Raw genomic sequence first — 26,928 nt, forward strand, 5'->3', positions numbered from 1 at the left:
TTCAGTGAAGTAGCTATATATTTTATTTGATAAAACAAATTTATTATTTCCTCATTCTTTTGCATAGCATTGGTACAATGATTATGGTAGCCTGAAAGAAGATACTGTGGTGAGCAGATCACCCCCAACTTCTTTAGATCAGAAGCACTCTTCCCGTATGTCTGAGTCCATTCAGGCTGCAATAACAAAATACCACAGACTGAGTGGCTTATAAACAACAGAAATGTATATCTCATGGTTCCTGAGGCTGGAAGTCTGAGACCAGGGTGCCAATATGGTTGAGTGAGGGTCCTCTTCTGGGTGGCAAACTTCTAATTGTATCCTCACGTAGTGGAAGGGGAAGGAAACTCTCTGGGATCTCTTATAAAGGCACTAATCCCATTCACAAGGGTTCCACTCTCCTGACCTAATCACCTCCCAAAGAGCCCATCTCCTAATACCTAATCACATTGGGTGTTGGAATTTAATATATGAATCCTGGGGTCACACAAACACTCAGACTATAGCAGCCCAGCTGCTGGGTGTGTTGACAGATGACAGTTCTCAGCAGAATTCCCTCTCACTAACTTCAAACCCAGAGATTGTCCTCTGCTAAGGAGAGTCACCTTGCCCACAATCACACCCTTTCCTGTGTGTGGCTTGCATCAAATGATCAACATCAGGGTATAAAGGCCCCACCCCCATTCTCCAATTTGGGGTAATTCTGCAAGGACATTTCAGCACCAAACAGCCCCATGGGATGATCTGGATATTGTGTGACTATATCACATCCCAGCTTTTCCTTCTGCCCAATCCTACTTTCTTCATTTCCTCACAGGTCCTAAGAACACCCCCCAATAAACTTTCTGCAAGGAAATTCAGTCTCAGAGTCTTCCTTCTGGGAAACATGACCTGTAACACTACACTTTAAATTAATTAATTGATTTATTTGTTTATTTTTGGCTGTGTTGGGTCTTCATTGCTGCGCACGGGCTTTCTCTAATTGCGGAGAGCAGGGGCTACTCTTTGTTGTGGTGCGCGGGCTTCTCACTGAGGTGGCTTCTCTTGCTGTGGAGCACGGGCTCGATGTGCATGGGCTTCAGTAGTTGTGGCACGTGGGCTCCGTAGTTGTGGCTCACGGGATCTAGAGTGCAGGCCCATAAGTTGTGGTGCACAGGCTTAGTTGCTCCCCAGGATGTGGGATCTTCCTGGACCAGGGCTTGAACCATGTCCCCTGCATTGGCAGGAGGATTCTTAACCACTGTGCCACCAGGTAAGTCCAACACTACATATTTGTTAATTTTTAAATTCTTCACTACAGCTGGAATTAGGTCAAATCTCATCTATTTTTTCTTCCTCAAGCCCAGGCTAAAACCATGTTACTGTATTAAGACTAGTAGGTCTAATGTAGAAATTGAATCCTGCTATTAAGACTTAGTGCAACTGTTTGGACAACGACACATTAAAGTCTGGATTCCACACAATTTTTCAGAACCTATACATGTAGCTTAACCCCCTCATCCTTCACTCTCCCTTACCTTCTGCTCCTAGAGTCACTCAGATATTTCACTGTGAAGCTCACAGAAACAATGACCTCTGGTTGCAGATTGGAAAGAAAAAGAATGACACCCTGGCCTATCTTGGAAATGATTTGAATGAGGGTGAATCTCATGCTTGTTTACAAAGGTATGACTTTAAAATTCATTTGTTTCTTTGATTTCTTGAGTACCGTTTCTTCAAAGGTTCAAAACTCAAAAGAAGTTTTAAACATCCTTCTTTTTCTATTCTTAGGTCTCTGTATGTAAAAGTGCTGTAATTAGGAGCATGCGTCAGATATATCCCACTTCCTGTTCTATTTTCCTTGCTTAGGAAACCAGATCCTTCCAGAAAGGTGAAATAAATAGGACTGGTTCCAAACTCAATTGTGAAGTAAAGTTTGTCCATGATGAGCCTCTCCCCTTTTGTGGTAGACTCTGTCCCTTTGTTGTTCCTCTTCCCCAACTCCGGGGCTCCTCAGCCCACTGCCAGCCTCCCATCCATCCCTCTCCACAGCACCCCCTTCTCCTTTATCCAGCTTTCTCTGTCCTAAAGTTCTCTGAATCAGTCTGATGGCTTCCATGCTGCCTGTTGTCACTACAACTGAAACTTCCCTGTTCTATAGCTCATCACCCAAGGCCAAATTTTCTCTCTTAGGAGGCAACTTTGCCTGACATCCTTGTAGTTGATTAGTAGGTATTTAAATGAATGAATGAATATATGAATAAATGAACTGTTCTCTAATAATGCACCACTTGATACCCATCTTATCCCTCCACACCCAAGGTATACGTGTATTAATAAGGGTCTGATGAAGACAGTATGCCTTCCTTTGTAGCATGACCAAACTAGGTGAGTTGGGAGAGAAATCTCACGACAGGTGAGTGTGAGAGGATTGTATTAACCATATGTTTCTGATGCTTTGACATCTGGGGCCTTGCTGACCCTGGAGAGATTGCTCCTCCCAGAGCTAGCCAATTCTAGAGGTAGTAAGCAACTCATCTGCTAGAGTTTCTTTCACATGCAAATTAACAAGTCCATATTCTGTACCCATACCACCTCCTTTACTGAACTCTCACAAGGCTCTTACACTCTGGGACAAAATCCATTTGCCCTAATAACACCAGGGCCATGTTCAGGGCAACCAGCGACAGCTTCTATGGCCCAGAGTCTGCTGAAATTATTCAAACCAGCCAATCCTGCTTACCCTGCCTTGACTGTTCCTTCCCACAAAAGCCACAATGAAGGCTCTTGCCCATATTTCCTCCTTGTTTCTTCTGTCTCCTGACCAATGCTGGTGTTTCCCCATGTGGCCCTTTGTGACATGGCATGTGCCCTCCTCTTGGGAACTGTGAGTAACAAACTATCTTTTCAATGGCAACCATCTCCTGATCTGTTGGCTTCACCACACATGGATAATAATAAAGCCTACATTCAAAAAAATTATTTCAAAGAAGGACGGGGTGTAGCTCAGTGGTAGAGCACATGCTTAGCATACATGAGGCCATGGGTTCAACTCCCAGCGCCTCCATGTTTGATTGATTAACAAAAACACAAAACTTTAAAAGTTATTTCAACTATTTCTCCTGAAGGAAGACTTTCCTTTGCCATAAGTTCTGACAATTGGAGAAACGACCATTACCCAGAGAAGACAGGGTAGCATTAAACCAAAAAATAAAAGTAATGAAAAACTTACTTAATATGTATTATCACTCTGGATTTCAAAAACTCCTATGAATTATTACTGTATTATCTTCAGTGAACTGAAGTTCTAAGCTAGAAAGTGTTTTTTCCAAGGTCACAAAGCCACAGGCACAGAAGAGGTGAGACTCAAATACAAACTTTCCTGGCATTGCTCTGACTCATGCCTTCCTCCCACTCCTGCCTTCTGTTGTAGTCTTCCAAACCTTCTAATAGATTTTACAAAGTTCTATTGTATAACATCACCACTTCCTTCATCCTCTAAGGAAAAAAGTATGGCAGTCTTGCCAGCTAGGACCAATAAATGACTCCACAATGAAAAATAGCTGTGATATATCTAGATATTTCAACAATAATATGGCCTTGGGAAAATGAATCTAGAGTCTTAGGAAGATATTACTCAAAGACAGAGAAGATCTAAAGATGACAGAAGTTTATAATACTAAGTGTTATCTTTAGTGAATGAATGAGAACCTTTATAAATCTCTTCTTTTGAAAGAAGTTCCATTCTTTGGTCATAACTCCTGTACAAAGAACAAGATTGACTGTGAAGAAGACAGACAAAAATATCTTTCAGTTCTGGAGAAACATAAACTGAGAAGGAATAATTAAATTAAATACCATAAAGAGAAAAAGGCACATACAAAGTACTCTGTATAGTAAAATCGCTATTTGAAGGTAATCAAGCAGAAAAATGCACTGTAAAAATGTAAGACCTATGGTCAGTGGTGACCATAGTTATTAGGGGGAAGACTTCAAGTAAAATATTTGAAAAATTAACTCAATATTGAATAAAATATAGCTCATGGGAATTTATGTTTTAGCGTTTACCAAATTCCTACGATAGTCTGGAATCCCATTATTTTAAGCAAAGAAAGAGGGAACTTTGAAAAAGAGGGAAGAGAGGAAATAATAAAGTCAATCAAATGACTTGGAAATTTTTTAAAAAGGTGAAAAGTTTGGATTATGAGTATGGAGGAAAGACGATTAGATAAGAGGGCTTAAGACCAACCAGCAAGGAGTTAAAGGTACCATTTAGTGATGGTGATTGGCAGCTGTTAAGAATTTCCACTCAGTACAGGTAAGAAGAAACGAGCTTGTGTGGCTACTGGACCTCAGCTGGATATCAGGAAGAATTTCCTGACTGTAAATGTCAAGAGTTCTGGTTTGCAGTATCAAAGGGAGGCTTCTGGGATGTGCCTATCCCAGGAATATTTTTCAGCCTTAAGCAGGAGACTGTTTGGGTGGTTTTCAGTAGACCTGTGGACGGATGGGATGGGCTTCTCAGAATCTACTGGTCTCGTGTTGCCGAGGGGTGTACCATACACAGTTGCTTTCAGAGTCCATGCCAGCAGCTGACTCCCAGCTCAGTGGCCATGGAGATTTCCCCCCAGGAAGGAACAACTAAGTCTTTCAGTCTCTGTTCCCCACTTGGACCAGTCCTTAGGTATACACTGTAGTTTTTCAGCTCTTCAGCACTTAGGTACTTTGCTTTGGAGCCAAGGGCCTCCTGGGAACAATGTCTCATCTGTGTGTTCACAGTAACAGCCTGTGGGCCAGAGACACTCAGCCAAACTCTCCCTCCGTTCCACAAGGGCTGGATTGCACACTTCACCTGCAATAATCCACGTTTAGCCAGCCCCAGGTCGCCCCTGGGGCCAAGCTCCCCCTCCTACCCCTTCTCCAACCTTTTACCTAATTTGATTCCCGTAGCTCGTCTGCCACATTTATACCAATCCTCATGCAAGATGGTCTCTACCAGCTCCCATCCCACCCACAGTGAACGATAACACATTAGTGGCTCATGGCCTGACTCTAACAGCAGATACAAAAGGGGGAGGTCCATTCTGCTGAGTTGGGTGGCGGGATATTTATAAGGGATTTGGTCTGCAAAGAGATGCCAGTCTTTTCCTATAACATGATGGCCTTTTATTTATCATGCAGCTGTTGATTTATAGGGGGAGTTAGGAACTTGAAACAAGAATAGAGTTTTTACACGGTCTGTTTCTGCTGAGTTCAGAGACTTGGAAATACCATTTTACTTCTGACAAAAAGACAATTTCAGAAAGGCATTTTAAACCATCTTTTTGTCCTTGACCCTGAGTCAGAGAGGGACATGAGGAAAGCAGAGTTTCAACCCTCAGGCAACCCTACAAGATGTTGTGTGTAAGTCGCGTGCTGTATACGAATTCAATATCAAATGATACACCGGAACGATCTCCCTCTAGGAATGCTGTCACTTCACAGCAGTAGCGCAGTATTTCTCATAAAGCCTGCATCCAGTGGTATGTGTGACGGTGCATGGGCCTACTCAGTATGAATGCAGAAGAGAACACCGGAAGGGTAAAATTTAAAAGAAAGGGAAAGTAGAGTCAATGAGACTTTAAGGAACAAACTGGAGCTGTGCGTGCACGCGCGCGCACGTGTGTGTGTGTGTGTGTGTGTGTGTGCATGTATGTGTATGTGTAAAGTCTGGTGATCCTGTTTACTGTCTCTGAGGTTTGGGTCACCCCTTTTTATTCGGCATCAAGTAGTTACTTTGTCCTACGCAGAAGAAGCAGGGAGAAATCAGAGTTCCATCTTTGACATCTTTTCTTCTGAGTCATGATTTTCTCTCTGAAAAACACCATGAGACTGATATTCAGATTTGGAGTCCACTCTTGTTTTTGAACTCTGAGATTAGAAAATTGAGCTATTCAATTCCTCTTGAAAGTCCTAAATCCATCTTCAATTTTTATCTCATGAATCCTCATATGGAATTTACTTGTTTCCCATTGATGTTGTACACAGAATGGTAGAATCCAAAATTCAGCTCCTTTGAATATGCAAGACCTTTCCAAACCTGTTTTTGGAGTTCTGTTCCCATGACTACATCTCAAAAAGCATCCCAACTCTGACCACCGTATCCTCCTATCCCTTTGCTCTTTTCTTTTTTTACAGTGATACCATTTTTTCGCCTTTAATATTAATAAAGATCAGAAAGCTTGAGAACACATTGTGTGGACAAAGTTTGGGTAAAACAGGCTTTTGTTTATATTATTGGGGGATGAGAAACAGCTGGAAAAAACCTGGAAACAATCTAATCAATAAGAGAATAGTTAAATCATGGTCCATCAATACATTAAAATTCTGTGTAGTTGGTTAATAAACTATAAGAAAGCTTTTCACATATAAAGTGATACTTCATGTTAAGTAAAAGAGTCAAGCTGTACAATGATATACAATAGTGTATAATACTCTATCAATTATGCAAAAGAAGAGGCTGAGTGCATGTATTTATATGCACATTTCCTATCCCTTTACTCTTAATCAAATCCAGTGGAGGTCAAAGAATTTTTATTCAACAGGAAATTAAAGGGACCAAGAGGGGAGACAAACCTCAACTTGCTTTACCTGTAGTCTCATACTTACCAACCTCTTCCCTTTCAGGAATCCATCACAAAAGTTTTGCACGTGCTCTACTGAGACTTCCGTTATGGGCAGTGTATCCCACACATCGTCCAGAGTCTGGTAAATTGCCAATGCAGGCAGCTGAGGCTCCTTTAGTTTGAAAAATGATATCACCTTCCCATTTTTCTTCACACCGCTGTCCACCAGAATAAAAAGAATCTGCAGTTGGAGAAGTTTGGAAAAGAAAGATCTCTCTGAGGCTCTGGGGAGGAAGAGACACCTTGTGATTGTTGGAGTTTACACTGATGGAATTTAGGGTCTGTGCCACACAGTTTAAATCTTCATTGAGTTAAAATGAATTTCTTCTTATTTTGCATTGTTTTGGTTTTTTATCCCTTTGATTGGGTTTATTTAATTTTAAGACCGTAGAACTGGAAGAGACTTTAGGGGTTAGCTAAGGGAGAAAGTATGGCCTATTGGCTAAATGTGGAGAATTCTTTTTAAATGTTACCTGTAATACTTTCCAGCTGTGTGACTTTGGGTACATTACTTAGCCTCCCTGAGATTAGGTGTTCTCTTTGGAAAAATGGGCTTTTGTTGGCGGAGATTGAGTGAGAGAATGGATTTAATATTTCTAGTACAGTTTTAAGCGTATAGTAAGTGCTTGAAAACTGTTAACTATTTTGTATTATTAAATCAAACCTTCTGTCCAAAGTGGAAATCTTCTTGATAATAGTCTAGAGAGTTATTTACGTTTAGTAACACTGAAAACTTCCAGCGCTAGGGAAACCAGAAAACCAGAAAGTCAGCTTGTTTTATTACCAGACAGCCCTTGTCATCGAGGCCTCTAATTCAATGCAGTAGCCTTGAAGTGGTTGAAGTTTTACTATTTCAGTAACATAAGCAGAACTGCACAAAGTAGGGAAGGGAAAGAAATGAATATTTATTGGACATCCAGTGGGCACTAGATACCTGACAGGTGTTTTAGATGAGAAATAAGTCCTGAGGTCTAAAACTTCAGAGTTTATAGCAAGGAGTAAATAAATCGTGACTAAAAGGTGATTTTAAGTTTCAGTTTCTTTGGGTCTCTATTTTCTCTGCACCCATCAAGGCATTAAAAAAAAGAAATAGACTTACTGCTGATGGAAGATATGATTAAATACATCTTTAAGAGTATAAAATACATCTTAAGTTTTAAATCAGAGTAATGGGATTTATTATGCCCCAGTTCTCACTTTGTTATCTCTTAACCTGATGTATTTTCCTCATTTGTCTCACTTCCCTGGTCCCATCACCCTTTTTCTAGTGTCTTGTTGCTGAGTATGCAAAAAGGTATTTCCCAGTCCAGACTTACCTTCCCCTGGAAGAGCTTAGCTGCTTCCTGGTATCTGTGCAAGCTTTCTTCATACTCTGGGGAGGCCTTGTTCATCATCAGTAGAAGATGAATTGGAATCATACTATTAAATAGGCCAATTACAGTCTGGGAAATTGAAATGTATTGAAGTAGAATGAAAGTGAAAAGGAGGGAAAAAAAAACATTAGTGACAACCGGTGAATAGGTACACTAGAACATAAATGAGAGCTGTCCATCCATGACATCAGGGGCAACTCCTCCAAGATGGTGCTGAGTCAGTCTCAACCTCTGGTTTTCATGCAACTGTGTAGTTTTCTCCTCCCCATACTGAATAGGGCTGAGCTGAGTAACCAAAGGGATGTTGCAGTAATGCTGGAGTGTGACCTCCAGGGTTAGGTCATAGAAGACACAGTGGCTTCTGCCTTGTTCTCACTCATATCACTTACTCTCTTATGCTGGTCACTCAAGCAGTCTTATGAAGAGATTCGCATGGCAAGGAGCTAAGGCCTCCTGCCAACAGCCAGCACTGACTTGTCTGTGATTGAGCCATCTTGGAAGCAAACTCTTCAGCCCCAGTCAACCCTTCCCATGACTGCCTCCCTGACCAAGGGCTGCCACTTTACATGAGCCCCCAGATTCGCAGCACCTAACCCTAGCCACTCCCAAACGGTGGACCCACAGAAACTGTGCGAGACAGTCCATTTTTTTTCTGTTCTAAGTTGTTAAATTTTGGAGTAAGCTGTTATGCATCAATAGGTAACAAATACACCATGGAACATTTTAGTCACCTTTTAAACCCCTTTTCATGTTGCGAGAGGAGCCAGATGCACTTAAAATGTGGACTTTGCATGTCAGTAGTGTATACTTTTGAGTGCTTATGATGTGCTGGGCACTGTTTTCAGGTCTTTACGTGTAATAACTAATTTAATCCTCAAAGTCCCAGTTTTATAAAAGAAGAAATTGAGGCCCAAGATCTCCTAAAGTCCTGAAAGTGTTGAACTGCGATTCGCAGCAAGCAGTGTGGCTTCAGAGTCCGTGGTCTTAATCAGCGGGATGTACCGCCTCATACACAGCTGATGGCAAATCCTCAACAAAACCAATTCAGCCCTCAGCATGGTTGAATCAGAGCACCTCAGGTCAGCCATAAGATAAGCTCTTCAGGAGACCAGAAGCATTGGCCCTTTTTTGCTGATTAGAGATGGTCATTCCCCAGGAAGTTGTCGGTGATGGAGGGGAGGGGACAGCTGTGAACCAGAGGGAGGAGAGAAGATAGAGTGTAAAACTCTGGCACTGGTTCCCTTCATTTCCCTTTCCTGAAATAGTGCTGCAACTGTCGCTATTTTAAACAAAATCCCATTCCTTTTCACCCCTCCCTTCTAAATACAGAAAGCACTGCTGTAAAGCTAGCATGTGCACAAGAAGAGAGAGTATGGTGTGTTAAGGAATCTTTGGGCAGAGTCCCAGGGTGGTGGGAGGGGGAGCAACTAGGTAGGATCCTTCCAGAAGCTACACACTCCTCTGTAGAGATTTTTTTTTCAGCTCTACTGGCCAACATGTAGGTAAGGAGAGTCCAGTGAGTTCTTTCCCCAAACTTTCCCCCTGGAGTTTCAAAACCAGGTCTTACATTTTAAGTTTGGGAGATTGGATGCTAAATAATTGTCTCTTGTTCTACTAGATCCTGCTACTTAAATTTAGAGCATGCATCTACTCTCCTAGAGTGGAGATGGAGAATAAACCTTGAGAAGAGTCAAAAAATCAAAGCTGAGGAGTCAAATGATATAGTTGTCTTAGCAGAAGGGATTGAACACAGCAGAAGTGATTAGTTTAATTCTAATAGATTAAACAGCTGGATTTTCACCTTGAAGCCAAGGATTGAGTGTGTGCCTTAAAAGTGCACAGGAGGCCAACTACATGGCTGTGAATTTCTGCCCAGTTGCTACTGATACAAACCTCTGTACCAGCAACAGATGAGAAACAACTATAGTAGTGTGGGCAGGTCACCCGTTGAGAAAAACTACTTTTCGGAAATGTAAAAGTCACAGTAAAAGTTGAACTTGCTTCTCTAAAGAAATTCTTTCCTAATTTCTTCTTGATGTGATTTGCTGTCCCTACTAATATGGAACTTAACAAATGTCATTGTTCTTTAAGATGAGAGATGGACCAGGCATCAGAGCTCAGGAAGGCTAGTCCTTGCATCTGCCCTCGTTCGCCTGCAGAACTCCAGGACCCTGGACCATAAGCTCAGGGACCGGAAGATCATCTTTCCTGGTCCCACATGCACTCCTGGCAGCTTTATAGACACAATGACCAGAATGATGATGATCTAGGAGAAAAATGCCTTTTCAATTATTGCTGCCAACACCCCTGCAGTGCGTGTGTTTGGAATCTTACCAGAAGTGGAAATGGAGTCACCATTCCATGGAGAAAAACATGGTGTGAGAGGTGGACAGGAATTTAGTCAACAGGAAAAGGGGTGTTTTCTGTTGAAGGCTATGTGCGGCAATGGAAAAACCACAGGACCCAGTCAGACAGACCAGTCATAAAAAAATCAGGGACAAGTGGGTAGGGCTGTCACTGAAGCTCATATGGCCTTGAGGAAGTTACTTCACTTTTCTGAACTCCCATTTCCTCTCCAGTAGAATAGAAATAGACAAGATGAGCTAATGCATCATCAGTTAAACTTTCTGACTTAAAAGATGCCTTTTCCACTTACTGTGTAATCTTGAATGTTGTTTGGAACTCGAGAGTTCTCTATAAAATGGACATAATAATTTCCTCTCTTCTACCTCAAAGAATCTCTGTGAGTATTAAATGAGAAAATGGTGTGAAAGGGCTTTGTAAGTTCTAAAAAGCATGACATGCATATAAAGTACTGTTACTAGAGAGTGCATAGCATTTCTGAGCTGATGTAGATCACTGGAAGTCAACACTCCATCAGTCTACGATTTACGTTCAGGAAGGCAAAAGGCAGGGCATGCAAGGTAATTCTATAAGCTGTAGAGTGTTAGAAGGCCAGCAGGACAGGTGGACCAGCAGCTTCACCCAGGTTTCAGGCAGCATGCAACACCCAAAAAAGACAAACCCAGAAAGAAACCTGAGACCCCTTGAGGGTCTAGGCCAGACCAGGAAATGTGAGTTACTAGTCCACAAGGAGATAGGCACAGAAAATGGGAATAGGTGTATAAAAACTTAAAAAAAATTTTTTACATTGTTGCGACATCCAAATACGTGATCGGTGGGCTTTGTTTTTCAACATTTCATTGGTCTATTAATTTACTTTTATTGTAATTTACAAAAGTATTGGTCACCAATGCTTTAGGAAAACAAAATGGACCTTCAGCGTTTTTGCAGTTGTGGCGAGCTCACAATCTTGTTGCCTTCACTGAACTCTCTCAGGAAACCAAACTCAGAAGTTTCGAAGTAGTCACCTCAGCACTGCACTCTCTCTTTCTTACTAGTCATGTGACGTCATTTAACTTTTCTGTTTCTTTCTTTGTTGGGTAGGGACAAGTCTATCAATCTTAAGGGTTGCAGAGGGATGGCAACATAAACAACTAGGTGTTCAATTAATGGTGGTTAATATATATATATATATATTTTTTTTTTTTTGTGGTTAATATTATTATTGGTCAAAAGATCAGAACTCCTGGAGGAAAGGATTTCTGCTATGAAGGCAAGTACCCTCCCTGACATAGGGACTTAAGGGTCTGCGGAGAGGGGCTATTTACCGTAGGGTTATACTCTGTCACCAAGTGGAGGTTGTTCCTCTGAATGAAATGGCTTAACTTGGTAGCATCCATGCTTTCAATGTCTTCATTCTTTAAATCCAGTTGTTTGTTATCCACCTGGGTCACACAAAAAGGATAAAATTGTCACTGTCTTCATTTATCAGTAAATGTTTCTAGACTATTTACCACATGTCAGGCACTAACTAAAGCTCTAAAGACAGAAAGGTAAATAGGAATTGTTCCCTGCCCTCTAGGAACACACTGTCCTCTGGGACACAGAGAAGTAAACAGAAACATCACACAGAATGCGGCTAGTGTCATCACAGACCCATTTGTCACCTAAGGAAGAGCAGAAAAACTCCCAGGAAGAGGCAGCTCCTGAAGAATGGCTAAGACTTGTTCAGATGAATGAGGATGGGGGTGGGATTTTAAATAAAGAACAGCATTTGCCAAAGGCAAAATGATGCGAGATGCCCATTCTAAAAGCTGCAGTTGGTTTAGCTTGACTCTAGCAGTAGATGTTAAGTGCAGGTAGAAGAGAGACATAGACAGTGGAGTAGGCAGGGTAAATTCCCAAAGAGCCTTGAAGTCAAGGTAAGTAGATTAAACTCTAACCTGAGGGCAAGGGGAGACACTTACAGGATCAGATTTATGTTTTATTTATGTACCCTTCGAATGTGAAATAAAACACACATATAGAGAAAACCACAAAACAGAAAATGTAAACCTCAGTAAATGATCACAGAGCAAACAACTGTGGAACCACCACTCAGGGAAAGAAATAGAACATTGCCAGAATGTCTGAAGCCCTCTGTGATCCCTTCTAATCAATAATCCATTAGTTTTCTGCCAAAGGGACCATTATCCTGACTTATGATGACCTTCTTCATCCTTTCCTTTATAGCTTTACTTGCTTAAAAATGCATCTCTTAATGTTATAGTTTAGTTTCATCTTTTTAAAAACATTATGTAAGTGGAAACAAACTATTTTTTGTATGTGTATCTCAATTCTTTTGCTTAAAATTTTGTTTATAAGAGCCATCCATGTTATTGCATTTAGCTATAGTTTGTTCATTTTCCTTGCCCTATAATATCTGATTGTATAAATATGCAAAGCATTTATTCATTTTACTACTGATGAAAATTTAGACTGTTTTCAGCTTCTGGTTATTAAAATAAGGCTGCAATGAACACTCTTGTTCATTTCTCTTGGTACTCATGTCTCTATATCTGTTGGGCATGTATCTAGGATTAGGATTTGATTGTAGGATATGTGCATTTTTTTTTGTTTTTATGTTTTTTGTTTTTTTGTTTTTTGTTTTGCGGCACGTGGGCCTCTCACCACCGCGGCCTCTCCCGTTGCAGAGCACAGGCTCCGGACGCGCAGGCCCAGCGGCCATGGCCCACGGGCCCAGCCGCTCCGCGGCATGCAGGATCCCCCTGGACCAGGGCACGAACCCGTGTCCCCTACATCAGCAGGCGGACTCCCAACCACCGCGCCACCAGGGATGCCCGGATATGTGTATTTTTGACATGTATTTTGATGTGTGTTTGGGAGACAATGTCAAAGTTATTTTCTAAAATGGACAATAATGTACATTTGCATTTGTACTGTTGGAAATGTCCCATTGTTCCACATCCTTGCCAACACTTGGCGTTATCCACCTTTCTAATTTTATTCATTTTGGTGAATATCTGGTAGTATCTCACTGTGGTTTCACTTGTATTTCTCTGATTAACTAGTTGTATATCCATTTCTTTGAAGTCTGTGTTCAAGTCACTTGCCTATTTTTCTATTGAGTTGATCCTTTCTTTGCTGATTTGAAGATGTTTTATATATTCTGGATATGAACCCTTTGTGGTTTTATACTATATATCTTTTCTCACTGGGGACTTCCCTTTTAATGGTGACTGCATATGAACGGAAGGTAATTTCAATGTAGTCAAGTTATCAACCTTTTCCTATAACTCGTGTGTGTTTTTGTTTTGTTTTGTTTAAAGTGCTTTGACTACACCAAAGTTTTGAATATATTCTCTTATTTTATCTCCTAGAAACATTATTATTTTGTCGTTCACAATGGATCTAAAATCTACCTGGGACTCATTTTTTCTTCCTTCTTAAAATGATGCTTAGATTCTGATTTTTAGCATTACTCTTCTCTAAAATACATGTTAAAAGCTCCATATTTCCCGTTATAAGGCTATGGATGCCTTCTACATTCATAAACTTTGTATGTATGTTTTATTATCATTCAATTCAAAATGTTTTCTAATTTCTGTTCTTATTTCTTCTCTAACCTATTGGTTATTTAGAAGTGTATTTTTTAATTTCAAAATGTAAGATTTTGGGGTTATATGCTTGTTTTTGATTTCCAGCTTAATTTCTACATTTTATTTTTATTATTTGTCAACTTCTGTATATGTGATATGTGTCCTTAAAATTATGCATATATTATAGTTTTTGAATACAGTATTCTGCATATGCTCATCAGGACACTTAGTTAATTTATAATTCAAATTATATATATATATATATATATATTTTTTTTTTTTGACTAGCTTATCTCTCAATAGGGGAGTGTCAAAATCTCCCAGTATGATTGTGGATTTAACCATTTTTTCTTACAATTCTGTCAGTTTCTTCTTATATATTCTCAAGTCATGTATGCAGATTTAGAATTGGTAAATCTTCTGGGCAAATTAAAATTGTTGTCTTTATGAAGTGTCCTTCTTTATCCCTAGGGATGCTCATTGCATAAAAGACTACTTTGTTCATACTAATATACTTATACCAGCATTCTTTTAGAAGTGTTTACATAGCATATCTCCATCCTTTTACTTTCAACCTATCTTTATACTTTACATATGTCCCTATTTTTTAAAACATTGTATCACTTGTAGAAAGCACATAGTTTTATTTTTAAATCCAGTCTGATAATCTTTGCCTTTTAATTGGATTATTTTTATATAATGTAGTTACTAATATATTTAATTAAATATGCATTTTTCCATTGGTTCTGCCTGTTCCAAATCTCATTTTCCTTCATTTTTGGCTTACTTTGAATCCATTGAGCACTTTTTATTATGCCTTCTTTCTCTTTTTTGACTCAGAAGTTACACACGCTATAATTATTCTCCTAAGGATCACCAGCATGGGTTACAACATGCATACTTTACTTATCAGAATCTAATATTAGCTGGCAATTCTACCTTCTTCTTGGATAATGCAGACATTAGAACATTCTAATACACTTTACTTCCTTCCAAATCAGTTCATGGCCCACACTCAAGACCTACAGGTCATTATTGTTCTGTGTGTTAATTCTAAATCTCACAAGACATTATTATTATTGTTATATAATCAATATACATTTACATTTATGCATATATTTACATTTTAGTTTCTCTTCATTTCATCCTGCATTTTTGAGCTTCTATCTGGGAATTTTTTCCCTCTGCCCAGAGAACACATTTAGTATTCCCTTTAGAATGAGTTAGATCTGTTGGGTGACATATTCTTTCAGTTTGATTGTTTAAAATATGCTTATTTCACCTTTATTTTTGAAGGTTATTTTTGCTGGGGGTAGCATTCTTTGTTGAGAGTTATTTTCTTTCAGTTTTTGAAAGATATAATTATTTGTATTCTGCATTCCATTCTTTCTATTGAGAAGTCATCTGAGAATCTTAGTATTACCCTTTGAGCTTATTTTGAAGGTAATCTTTTTTGTCTGATTTAAGATTTTTCTCTTTTTCTTTGACTTTCTGTTATTATACTATGGCATGGCTACAGGTAAATTATATAGATGATACATATATATATAATTATATATGTGTGCAGGTGTATGTAATGTGTGTGTGTATATATATATGTGTGTATGTCTCTGTGTGTGTATTTATATATTCATATATGATCAGGGGCTGAGGTGACTCGAATCTGTGCTGCAGCTCTTGGGAGGGCTGATCTACTTATGGTTCATCTTTGATTTTAGGGTATTTCTCTTTAGGGTCCAAAGTAGAGCAAAGGATGTCTTACTAGTTTTACCCCCTACTTCCCCTTGTGGTCCCTGAACTCCAACATTTAATTTTCTGGCTCCTTGAATATTGCAAAAATGCTAATAAACCTCTCAGCCTCTCTGCTGCTCCTTCTAGAACTGGCTATGTACCCCAGATGAAAAGCAGTCCAAATACAGGGTTCACCTTTTTGGGTTTCCATTTTATTTTAGATCTTAGCCTAGACATTCCCCCTTCTCTTGCTGGTTCTCCAAGGTCTTTCTTTAAAATATTTTTTTTGCTCAGCTTTTTCAAAAAAATTATCCTTAGTGGAAGGGATTGTCTAGTTACCTGGTCTGCTATCCCAGATTTGCATTTTAGAGCTGCCTTTCCATGATACTCAGGTATGTTGAAAGATAGGATGTCATATTGCCAAGCATTGTTCCCAGAAGTTTCCCATTCCCCTCTCCCATCTCCTCATGCCCATAGAGACAGAAGATAAAGCTTCCATCACCCATAGCAACTATGCCTACAGATAAAACTGTCAGGGCCAGATCCTGAACAATTCTGCTTCCTGAAATAGTCTGGGTTACTTTTGAGATCTTTGGGCCACCAACACTTGAACACTCCTTAACTCTTACCCTTTATCTGCTATCTTATATCGGTCCTACCCCATCAGATCTTGCCCTGGATCAGAGCCATCTTCTATTTTTCTCTTCTTTTCTTCCAGGTGGTCTCTCACTAGGTATAGTTAAAAGCAATATGAACCTCCAAGAAACCCAATGCACTCTTTATGGTTAATTTGATTAATTCTGAGTCTGTTTAGTCATATCTGGGTTTTTCTCTTATAATCCATTTGTGTTCAATTATTTGCTGAGTGCCTGCTGTGTATTAGGTACTGAGGCCCAGAAATGCTGACCTCACTCAGATGGCAATTTAATCACTTTATTTCACGATTGTTTTTCACAACCCAAACTTATGAAATACATAATGCCGAGGTACAGAAAATGTTTGTCTTTCAAAAACAGAATTTTGAAAAAAATTCAACGAAACCACAGGATGTTTTAAAAGGTGAACTATTTTGCATATTTAATTGCTTTAAAATTCACACAGTTTGAGTAGAAAGCTTGGGGCAGAAATATAAAAGCAGGAGAAAAAAGTCTTCCTAGGTGGAGTCCTTGCCCACCCTTCTCCCATCCCTCTCCTCTAGTCGATAGAGAAGAAGGTGAACACAAAGGATCTTAAAAGCTGCTTAAGGCCTGCTTTGCCACCTGGCATGTCTCCTTCCTAAGGCTTTGCTAATTGTGCAACCATCAAAATCATCATTATAATCACAACCAGTGTCCTTTTAATCTTTAATATGTTTAAATACTTCCTGATTATTTTTCTGGAAACTTGCAGGCCTGGTGTCTAAGCTCAGGGGACAGAGCTGTGGTCTGAGCCAGGAGTTCCTCCCTTTCTGCTCCCTTTTCCAGGCAAACCCTCACATTTCCCAGAACAAGACGAACAGGAAACTCCAGCTCCTCCAGGTGTTTCTGGACTTAAGGCATGCTGTATACTGGAAGCACCGCGGTTAAGCGGTGATAACATTCTCTAAGAAGCAAAGAGCTTTAATAAAAACCACCCTCCTGAAGCCTTTCCAGTTGGTTGGGCTTCTTTGAACGAAACATACCCGATTATTTCTCTATTTCTTAAACCAAAAAACTCTGGAACGTTCATGTGTAGGGTTCCTGGAAACAACATTTGAAAGGAATTCTTTCTTCTGTAAAGGGAATTTATTTGCCTAATGCCCTGGAAAGAAAAACCCAACCCTGGAACCAAGAGTGGGGGAAAAATTTTTATATATTTTTCCAGTTTTGGGAAAGAATTTTCCTTGAAAAATCATATTATTTTTCTCCCCAAGGAAAGAGGCACCAGAATAAAAACAGTAAACAGTAAACCAGAAGGGTTGTCACCTTACAATATAATTTGAGGTTCCCCAAGAGAATCAGATGTGTATTATTTTATGTTTCAGACACTGTGTGCTACCAATGGATTTCATCACTCCTTTTCTGTTTATTAGTATTCCAGCAATATTCCTTTGAATTCCGCTCAATTTCCGTAATTAACAACCCAACAGTTCATAAAACATATTAAAATTGTCTTAGTTTACACCAGTTACAATATTAAATATCTGGGCTATCACGGAGAAATCATTTGTTTAACAAATGCCCTCATGTCTCTGGGTTTTTTTTTTAACATCTTTATTGGAGTATAATTGCTTTACAATGGTGTGTTAGTTTCTGCTCTACAACAAAATGAATCAGTTATACATATACATATATCCCCATACCTCGTCCCTCTTGCGTCTCCCTCCCTCCCACCCTCCCTATCCCACCCCTCTAGGTGGTCACAAAGCACCGAGCTGATCTCCCTGTGCTATGCGGCTGCTTCTCTGGGTTGTTTTTATAAGTTGCTTAGCTTACCATATACTTGGTAAATATATACTTCAGAAAAAATATTTAAAAATTTGATGTATCTTAGTTCTTGTCTTTCTTATCAGTTTATTTTTATGCACTGGTTTCTTCTGATTCTCTGCTTGGAAAGGTACATTTCTTATAATAGGTTTCCAAGGAATAATTGTGAAAGGCATGAAAGGATGCCTCTACTGTGTTTCCATCACTATCCCATTGGGTCAAAGTTAGGCTAATTATATCTCTTTTTTGGCATGTGGGATCTTAGCTCCACAACCAGGGATCGAACCTACACCCCCTGCACTGGAAGCAGAGTCTTAACCACCGGACCACCAGGAAAGTCCCTATATTTCTTAAAATAGAAGTGATTGAGAATACTCAAAATGAGGTAAACATTCAAATAATATCTGAAATTCCAGTTTAGGACAGGCTCATGGTTTATTCAACATGGGATTACATCTCTGTTGGGGCAACATTAAGAGTACTGTTGAGAGTGGTGAGAGTTGCTATCACTCTCACAAAAGACAAGCTCTGTCCTCACACAGACAGGTTGTCATACACAACTTACTATTGCTCCATTTTACATTTTTCCCAATCGCATGTATATAGTTGGCCTGCACTGTTTTTGCAGGTGATGCGTTCCATAAATATAGCATTTGCCAGTCTCTCATCTCTCCAACATAGCTGTCAACTCATATTCCCACTTATTTCAGCTTATTTCAAAACATGTTCCTACAATGGAAATTTACTGTAGGGACAAATTCTGAAATTTCTTTGCCAAAATATGCCATGCCTAGATTAGCTCTTGAGAAATAATCCTGGGGTTTGATTAAATAGTGCCAGGGAGATAGAGAAATGGTTTAGGAGAAAGTGTGTTTCTTTTCTTCTTTTTTTTTTAAAGGCTTTAGAATGAGGAGCATTAGAGTAAATAGAACCTAGGAGTAAAAACATCGGTTTTCTTTCTCCATTCATCTATCGATGGACACTTAGGTTGCTTCCATGTCCTGGCTATTGTAAATAGAGCTGCAATGAACATTGTGGTACATGACTCTTTTTGAACTACGGTTTTCTCAGGGTATATGCCCAGTAGTGGGATTGCTGGGTCAGATGGTAGTTCTATTTTTAGTTTTTTAAGGAACCTCCATACTGTTCTCCATAGTGGCTGTATCAATTTACATTCCCACTAGCAGTGCAAGAGTGTTACCTTTTCTCCACACCCTCTCCAGCATTTATTGTTTGTAGGTTTTTTGATGATGGCCATTCTGACTGGTGTGAGATGATATCTCATTGTAGTTTTGATTTGCATTTCTCTAATGATTAATGATGTTGAGCATTCTTTCATGTGTTTGTTGGCAATCTGTATATCTTCTTTGGAGAAATGTCTATTTAGGTCTTCTGCCCATTTTTGGATTGGGTTGTTTGTTTTTTTGTTATTGAGCTGCATGTGCTGCTTGTAAATTTTGGAGATTAATCCTTTGTCAGTTGCTTCATTTGCAAATATTTTCTCCCATTCTGAGGGCTGTCTTTTAGTCTTGTTTATGGTTTCCTTTGCTGTGGCACATATATACAGTGGAATATTACTCAGCCATAAAAAGAAATGAAATTGAGTTATTTGTAGTGAGGTGGATGGACCTAGAGTCTGTCATACAGAGTGAAGTAAGTCAGAAAGAGAAAAACAAATACCATATGCTAACACATATATATGGAACCTAAGAAAAAAAAAGAAAAGAAAAGGTCATGAAGAACCTAGGGGCAAGATGGGAATAAAGACACAGACCTACTAGAGCATGGGCTTGAGGATATGGGGAGGGGGAAGGGTAAGCTGTGACAAAGTGAGAGAGTGGCATGGACATATATACACTACCAAACGTAAAATAGATAGCTAGTGGGAAGCAGCCGCATAGCACAGGGAGATCAGCTAGTTGGTTTGTGACCACCTAGAGGGGTGGGATAGGGAGGGTGGGAGGGAGGGAGACGCAAGAGGGAAGAGATATGGGAACATATGTATATGTATAACTGATTCACTTTGTTATAAAGCAGAAACTAACACGCCATTGTAAAGCAATTATACTCCAATAAAGATGTTAAAAAAAAAAAAAGATGCCTAGTTACTGGGAGAGGATTTGGATTGGAAGAATAAAAATAATAGCTAACCTATCTTAAAAAAAACAAAAAAAACAACAATACACTTTTATTATCTTCAGTTTTGGAGGTCAGAAATCCAATACAAGTTTCGCTGAACTAAAATCAAGTTGTTGGTAGACCTCGCAGAAGCTCTAGTGAAGAAAGACATTTTCTTGCCTTTTCCAGCTTCTAGAGACCTTAGCCATTCCTTGGCCCCTTCATCCATCTTCAGAGCCAGCACCATAGATAGCATCTTCTCTCCTCTTGGACCTCCTGTATCCCCCTCATAAGCATTGTTGAGATTACATTGGGCCCACCCAGATAATCCAGGATAATCTCCTCATCTCAGTATTCTTAATCACATCTGCAAAGTCCCTTTTGCCACATAAAGTAACATATTCACAGGTTCCAGGAATTAGAACGTTGAAATACTCATGTTTTCTCTAAAACATTATATGTTAACCAAAAACTAAATCAGATAATAAAAATACTTTTAAGAAATAGAAAAAGAGGGGCTTCCCTGGTGGCGCAGTGGTTGAGAGTCCACCTGCCGATGCAGAGGACACGGGTTCGTGCCCCGGTCCGGGAAGATCCCACATGTCGCGGAGCGGCTGGGCCCGTGAGCCATGGCCGCTGAGCCTGCACGTCCGGAGCCTGTGCTCCACAAAGGGAGAGGCCACAACAGTGAGAGGCCCGCGTACCACAAAAAAAAACAAAAAACAAACTACATGTTTAAATATCTTGATTTTGCTCTCTTAAGACATGGGGAATATTGAAGAGTTTTTAGGAAAGACGTGTCATGGTCAAATTTCCATTTTATATCCATCATTGTGATACCAACCTAGAAACTATAAGAAGTAGTAAAGGGAGATCTATTAAGAAGATATTGAAAATGTTTATGCCAAAGATGCTAAGAATCTAAGCAATGAGTGAAATAGAAAGAGTGGAGGAGAACATAGGCTCAGTAGGGTAGGAGGTATGATTGGCAAAGATTAGATACTGAATGAACACAGCCATTCAGTAAGACAGTGTTTTAGAGGAAAGAACATGATTCAGCAGGCGCAAATGACAAATTCAGTTTTGACACAGTTAAGACTGCTGTGCTTATGAGGATATTCAAACAGTTATATCCAGCAAGCATTTGAATCACAGGAGAGGTCCAGGCTAGAGGTAAAACATTCCAAATCCTCAACAAACACACAATCGTCAAACATGAGAAAGAATTATATCACTGAAGGATTACACATTCATTCAGTAATTGATTCCTTCACAGGCATAGTACAGAGGAATTTAAGGCAGTGAAAATACTGGGATACAGTAATGATAGATTCATGTCATTATATATTTGTCCAAAACCATAGACCATAGGACACCAAGAGTGAACCATGAAGTAAACTATGGAGTTTGGGTGATTATGATGTTTCAGTGTAGTTTCATCAATTGTGACAAATGTACCACTCTGGAGGGGGATGTTGATAATGGGGGAGATCATGTATGTATGCGGCAAGAGATAAGAAGAATCTCTATATCTTTCTCTTAATTTTGCTCTGAACTTAAAACTGCTCCAAGTAAATATTTTTTCAAAAAGTAAAAAAAAATAAAAATCATTCACATATTCATCTATTCACCAAACATTTATGAGTACCTGCTACATGACAGGCACTTTTAAATGCTCGGTGGTTGAAGTAATGAACAAGACAGTCTTTGGCCCCATGGAGCATGGATTATATAACCTACATTGGGAAGAGCATTGAGTCAGGCAGTAGTATGGGTGGAGGAAGAGAATATCCCAGGGAGACGAAAAGAAGTGGACCAGCAGAAGGAGCCTCCTAGGTCAAGGAAAGAGAAAATATTATAGAGAAAAGAGAGGCCAACAATGTCAAATATGGCAGAAATGTTCAGTAAAATAAGACTTAAGCAGTATTCATTGGATTTGGAAATATGGAAGCCACCCTGGACTGGATGAAAGCAGTTTTAATGGAGTGGTACATAAACTAGGTAGTTTAAGGGCTTAAAGATAGTTGGAGACACTGAGTAGAGAATACATTTAAAAGACGGTTGGATGAGGAATATGAGATAGATAGGATGGAAGTGAGAGCGGGAAGGACCTTCAGTCCAGAAATCTTGAAACTTTAACTTTTGCTCAGTTTCTAATTTCCAGTGGACTCTGGTCATTTTCACCTTGGTATTCCACCAACAATGTTAACTCAACAACAAAATAAAGCATCAGAAATCCCTATTTCTGTTATGCCCTCACTATTCCTAGGTACCCTGGTTTTCAACCTTGCCTCCTTTCCATAATTTTGATATCTTATCTTTGCAGGACCTGCCTTTTCTTCACTTTCTACTGCTACCTCTTTGCTACAGATCCTTAGTACATGATCTATTTTGTCAGCCTAATAAAAGTTCTCTCTACTCTTGTCTCTTTGCCTAACAGTCCGTCTGACTCATTGCTGCCAAAATAATTTTGTGAACACATTTCTGTTCATATTATTCCCCTGATCTAAAGGCTTGAGGGGCTGCCTAGTGCCAAGCAACTTAAGTGCAAACCTATTAAGCTGGTATTCAAATTTCCTCACAATATGGTTCCAATCAAGCTTCTCTGTCTTTTATTCATTTGCCCAAAACATGTTCCCTGAGATCCAGTCAAGTTGGCCTGATCACTGTTTCCCAAGTTTATTTTTTTTCCCCCATGTTGGCCATGAATTCTCCTCTATTTTGTCCAAATTTTATCTGTTCTTTAATCCCAGTTCAGTTGTCTCCTTCATAATTTATTTTGGTCAGAATTCCTACCCTGCCTTTATCATTTGAACCCTTGTAATATTTTATCCATGGTGATGCTCTTTGTATTATGGATACGTGCATATTATGTTTACAATCTCCACTATATTTGTAAGATCTATGAAAGGGGAGAATATACTCAATGTGTTTTTATTATCATTATCTTGCATAGCACACAGAGTAGTTGTTACCACATGTTTGATGAATGTAAGTGAACTCTCAAAGGTATGAAAATATAAAATTTTAGAGCTCACAATGACCTTACTGATGATATAGTCAAACCCTTTTATTTTATAGATGAAAGAACTGAAGCCAAAAAATGTTCAGTGACCTGCCCAAGTCACATGGCTGGTTGGTGACAAAGCAGTGCTCCAAATCTTACGTCCTGACCCTCAGTCCAGGCTTCTTCCCATTTCATGACAGCATCTGTTTAGGAAGCTTGAGTTGAGCCATCGTCCTTGTCATCATGGTCCCTGACTCAGGCAGCACCATTAGTGTTCAAGACCTAGACTCTTTTCTGGTCTCAGAAGTCTGTATGTCCACAACCCAAGGAAAAACTGGGAGAAGGCTGGAGCTGCCCACCTGACTTACCAGACGAAAGAGGGAAATGGTGTTCCCAGTAACACTGTAGTGGGCCAGAACCTCGGAGGCAGTGCTGATTCCAAATGACACATCTTGGAAATCTTTCACCACACTGTGGAGTACGGACACTGCTGGTACTTCTAAATCCTAAAAACGAGAAGAAAAAACCCCACAGGTTGTTTTTGGAGGAGAGAGACAGAGAAACAGACTAGGGAGTAGAAATGTGTTCATTCATATCAGAAATCATAGTGTCCAGTGAGACAACACTGACCTCTCAAAATGCAGGCTGGATTTGCAGTGACATTGTTGAATTTTCCAGACTGGGTGGGTTAATAGGTAACTACAACATTGTGGCTAAGCCTGGGACTCCTGTCTGGCTTTACCATAGAACTTGCAGTTTACTAGTAGCTGAGAGGGGTCTCAAAATCATAGAGACCTGCAGAGTTGGGCTGCTCTGTCATTGATATACCAGAGGGGGCAAATGTTTGGGGAATAATTTGTGGAAGCAAAAAGAAATGCAAAAATCAGAAATAGGTGCTGTCAAAAGGGTCAAAAAAGAAAATAATAAAAATAAGAGAAATTAAAGTGGAAGCTTAGAAGGTTTATTAACAAAGGCTTGTGTAGGAGGTAGAGGAACAGTCCTCTTTCCACTGTGTGCAAGCCATCAAGATACTGTTCATGGGTTGGTCCAATTCTAGAACCCAGGCCTGCAGGACAGAGCAGGGAAGCCTATTCTGAGTGATGATTCCAGTCCTTCTATAGCAAGCTGGCATTATCTCCCTGCTGTCATGGGACCTTTGTCCTCAGCAGCTCCAGGCAATACACTAGAGTGAACGTATTTGTCCCTGACACCTTTCTAGCTAGAGAAGGAGATGTGCTAAGAGAAAAGATCATGGTTAGCCTTGCATCTGGGGTCAAGCAGAGGGAGTTGGCACCTTGCTCATCCAAAAAGGTGTGTGGAGTTCATTCGAGGTTATGAACAATTGTTCATCAAGGCTTCCTCTTTTTTTATTCTGCTCCTTAGAATGGAATAGCTCGTGAATCAAACAACGACACCCGGTGGTCATTTAAGTTATTGCACCCAACTCCACTTCCTTGGCACTCCTTCCTGTCTGAGGGTGGCTGTTTTTGTCTACAGTTCAGATCTCTCATCACTGAAAAATTTGCTCCCCGGTCTTCCTACCCGACTTACATCTCATCAAGGCTATTTCCAGCTGTGTACACAGAATAGACAGGGTGATGATGAGTTGGAATTAATGAATGGAAGCAAGACAAGAAGGTCTGCCAGGAGAGAGCAGGGGCTTGATCAGCTATGAGAATCTCCAGATGTTACCTCCAGACAAATAGAAAAATGCTGGAATGATGCCTTCTCCTTTATGGCTGCTTTTCTTAGCCAGGAAGCCAATCTGGAAGATGGAGGCTAACACCTTCCATATACAAAATGCCATCCTTATTCAACATTTCAGAGGAAAAAAAGAGGAAGAAGCATAGGGGACTACTTATTTGGTAAGAGGCTATACACTGGAGGCAACTATTGACAAATGCGTTGCCTGGATGATAGAAGTTGGGTTACCCTGGCCCCTGCCTCAGAAATTCAGATAGTGTTGGAAGCTTCAAAGCATCCACAGATGGGGAGACCCAGTCGGCAGTCTCAGAACTCTTGAAGCAAGTGCGAGGAAGACATAATTCAGAGACTGGGAATGGCTAGAAATCGAGAGATCTTGATGGACAAGCTAAAAGCAGACTCTGTACCCCTTGGCTGCTAAGGCAGTGTCATCTGGCCAGCAGGTGACTAACGTGGCTCCCTTGAGGTAGAATATTTCTGGTTCTTTGGAGGGACGACAGCGGGGGGGTATCTGGACGAACCTGGAAGAAGCCTATGACAGTCACCTCAGCAGCAGCGACGAATTCCACGGCAGCCTGGACATCTGTGAGCCAGACAGGTTCCCGGGCACCGGGACCATCTAGGCAGAGACAGAGGAGGGTGGGGGGAGAGTGAGAGAGAGACAGAAGGTTTGGGCATACTGAGTAGAGAAGAAGCAGCTCTAAATCATAAGGGCATCTCTACTTTTTCTCTTCATACTAAGGCCAATGAGATTTAGCAGTTATCATTCCAAGACTTTATTTATTTATTTTTTACTAACATGGGGAGGGGGGTCCCCACAAGATAGCCTATTTCTGAAGGAGAATGCCAGACTAGGGGAGGCAGATCTTTGTCTAGCATCTCCTGGGAAGATTCCTAGGTTTGGAGGACATATACCCAGAGCCCTGTCACGTTCCCTTCCCTTCTTCCAACAACACTTTCACCCCATGGTGTTCTTTTCTTTTACCTGAGGATTCCTGAACTTCTGCAGCAACTTCCGGGGATAGCTTGCACATGAAGAGACATAACAGATACAGGCGTCTGAACGGCATGGCCCCCATTTTCCCGGCCGTGGTGTCTGAGGCTGCCCACTCTTCAGCTGACTGTGGTGTTATTCAAGCTCTGGGAACTTAGCAGCTGGCTCTGGGATGGGGGACCTTCAACTTCTGAGATAAGAGATGGAGTTCAGTGACAGGGCCTCAGAACAAAACCAGCTAGAAGAAAGTCAGGTCAGTGCATTTAAATAAAATATTCTATGCCGGGTATTGACCTATGCACTAGAGATACAATGATAACTGTGACCTGATCACCTCTCCCAGGCTAGATTGTTTATGTGAAAAATGGGCAAATGAACAGATCATTTAAATATAAAATAGAAAATGATTATAAAATTGGGAAACTCACAGGGTGCTAGGACATGATGAACTAAAGACATTTTAAACACTGGTGGGGTCCAGTGAAGGCTTTCTTCCTGCTGGGGATGCCTAAACAGAGTCCTGGGTAAATAAAATTTTACGAAGCAACGAAGGTGGAAAGGGAGTTTCATGTAAAGAGCCAAAGCACAGAGATGTAAACGTGGTGTGAGAGAGAATTATTAGTAATTTAGTATTACCAGAAAAGGGAATGATAAATCCAGGCAGAAAGGCACGCTGGGACCAGATCGCAGGGGGCTTTATATTCTAAGTGTAGGAGCTTGTCTTATTTCGTAGGTGATGGGAAGCCACTGAAAGATCTTAAGCAGGAGAGAAACAGTGCCTGATGTGGCCCAGGTGCCTGTGGAAATTCGAGAGATTCTCACAGGCAGAGGGATATATAAGTCTCCAGCTTAGTAGAAACTTCTATATGATAATACTATAAAATAAAATAAATTGAGATTTCCTACCATTCCTATCCTGAAAGCTCATTGCCCATCGCACTGGAACAGGGGAACGAGACTGTTCCCAATGA

General features: G+C 40.2%; 1 protein-coding gene across 2 annotated transcripts; it reads right to left on the bottom strand.

Moving 5' to 3' along the window:
- ERP27 (endoplasmic reticulum protein 27) lies at positions 1 to 26,891 on the bottom strand. 2 transcript variants are annotated; one of them, XM_049693992.1, is made up of 8 exons: positions 26,386 to 26,891; positions 25,949 to 26,147; positions 25,485 to 25,582; positions 23,628 to 23,765; positions 11,689 to 11,805; positions 7,961 to 8,086; positions 6,628 to 6,825; positions 1 to 5,832 (listed from the first exon to the last, which is right to left on the bottom strand). In XM_049693992.1, the coding sequence occupies exons 2-8, from the start codon at positions 26,040 to 26,042 to the stop codon at positions 5,785 to 5,787; spliced, it is 819 nt and encodes a 272-aa protein (XP_049549949.1). In that variant the 5' UTR covers positions 26,043 to 26,147; positions 26,386 to 26,891; the 3' UTR covers positions 1 to 5,784. The 2 variants fall into 2 exon arrangements, with proteins under 2 accessions (XP_049549949.1, XP_049549950.1); XM_049693993.1 differs by having other exon boundaries at positions 25,509 to 25,582; positions 25,949 to 26,891.
- Positions 26,892 to 26,928: the final 37 nt, after the last annotated feature.

Source organism: Orcinus orca, chromosome 11 (genome assembly GCF_937001465.1).
Source record: "Orcinus orca chromosome 11, mOrcOrc1.1, whole genome shotgun sequence".
Lineage (NCBI taxonomy): Eukaryota > Metazoa > Chordata > Mammalia > Artiodactyla > Delphinidae > Orcinus > Orcinus orca.

Bases quoted from the DNA above. Each gene is read 5' to 3' on its own strand.
- ERP27 (XM_049693992.1), bottom strand. From the start codon at position 26,042: ATGGGGGCCATGCCGTTCAGACGCCTGTATCTGTTATGTCTCTTCATG. The intron at 8,087-11,688 runs GTAAATAGCCCC...TCAATTTCCCAG, and splicing joins TGACAGAGTATAACCCTACG to ACTGTAATTGGCCTATTTAA. The intron at 6,826-7,960 runs GTAAGTCTGGAC...CTCCAACTGCAG, and splicing joins CTAAGCTCTTCCAGGGGAAG to ATTCTTTTTATTCTGGTGGA.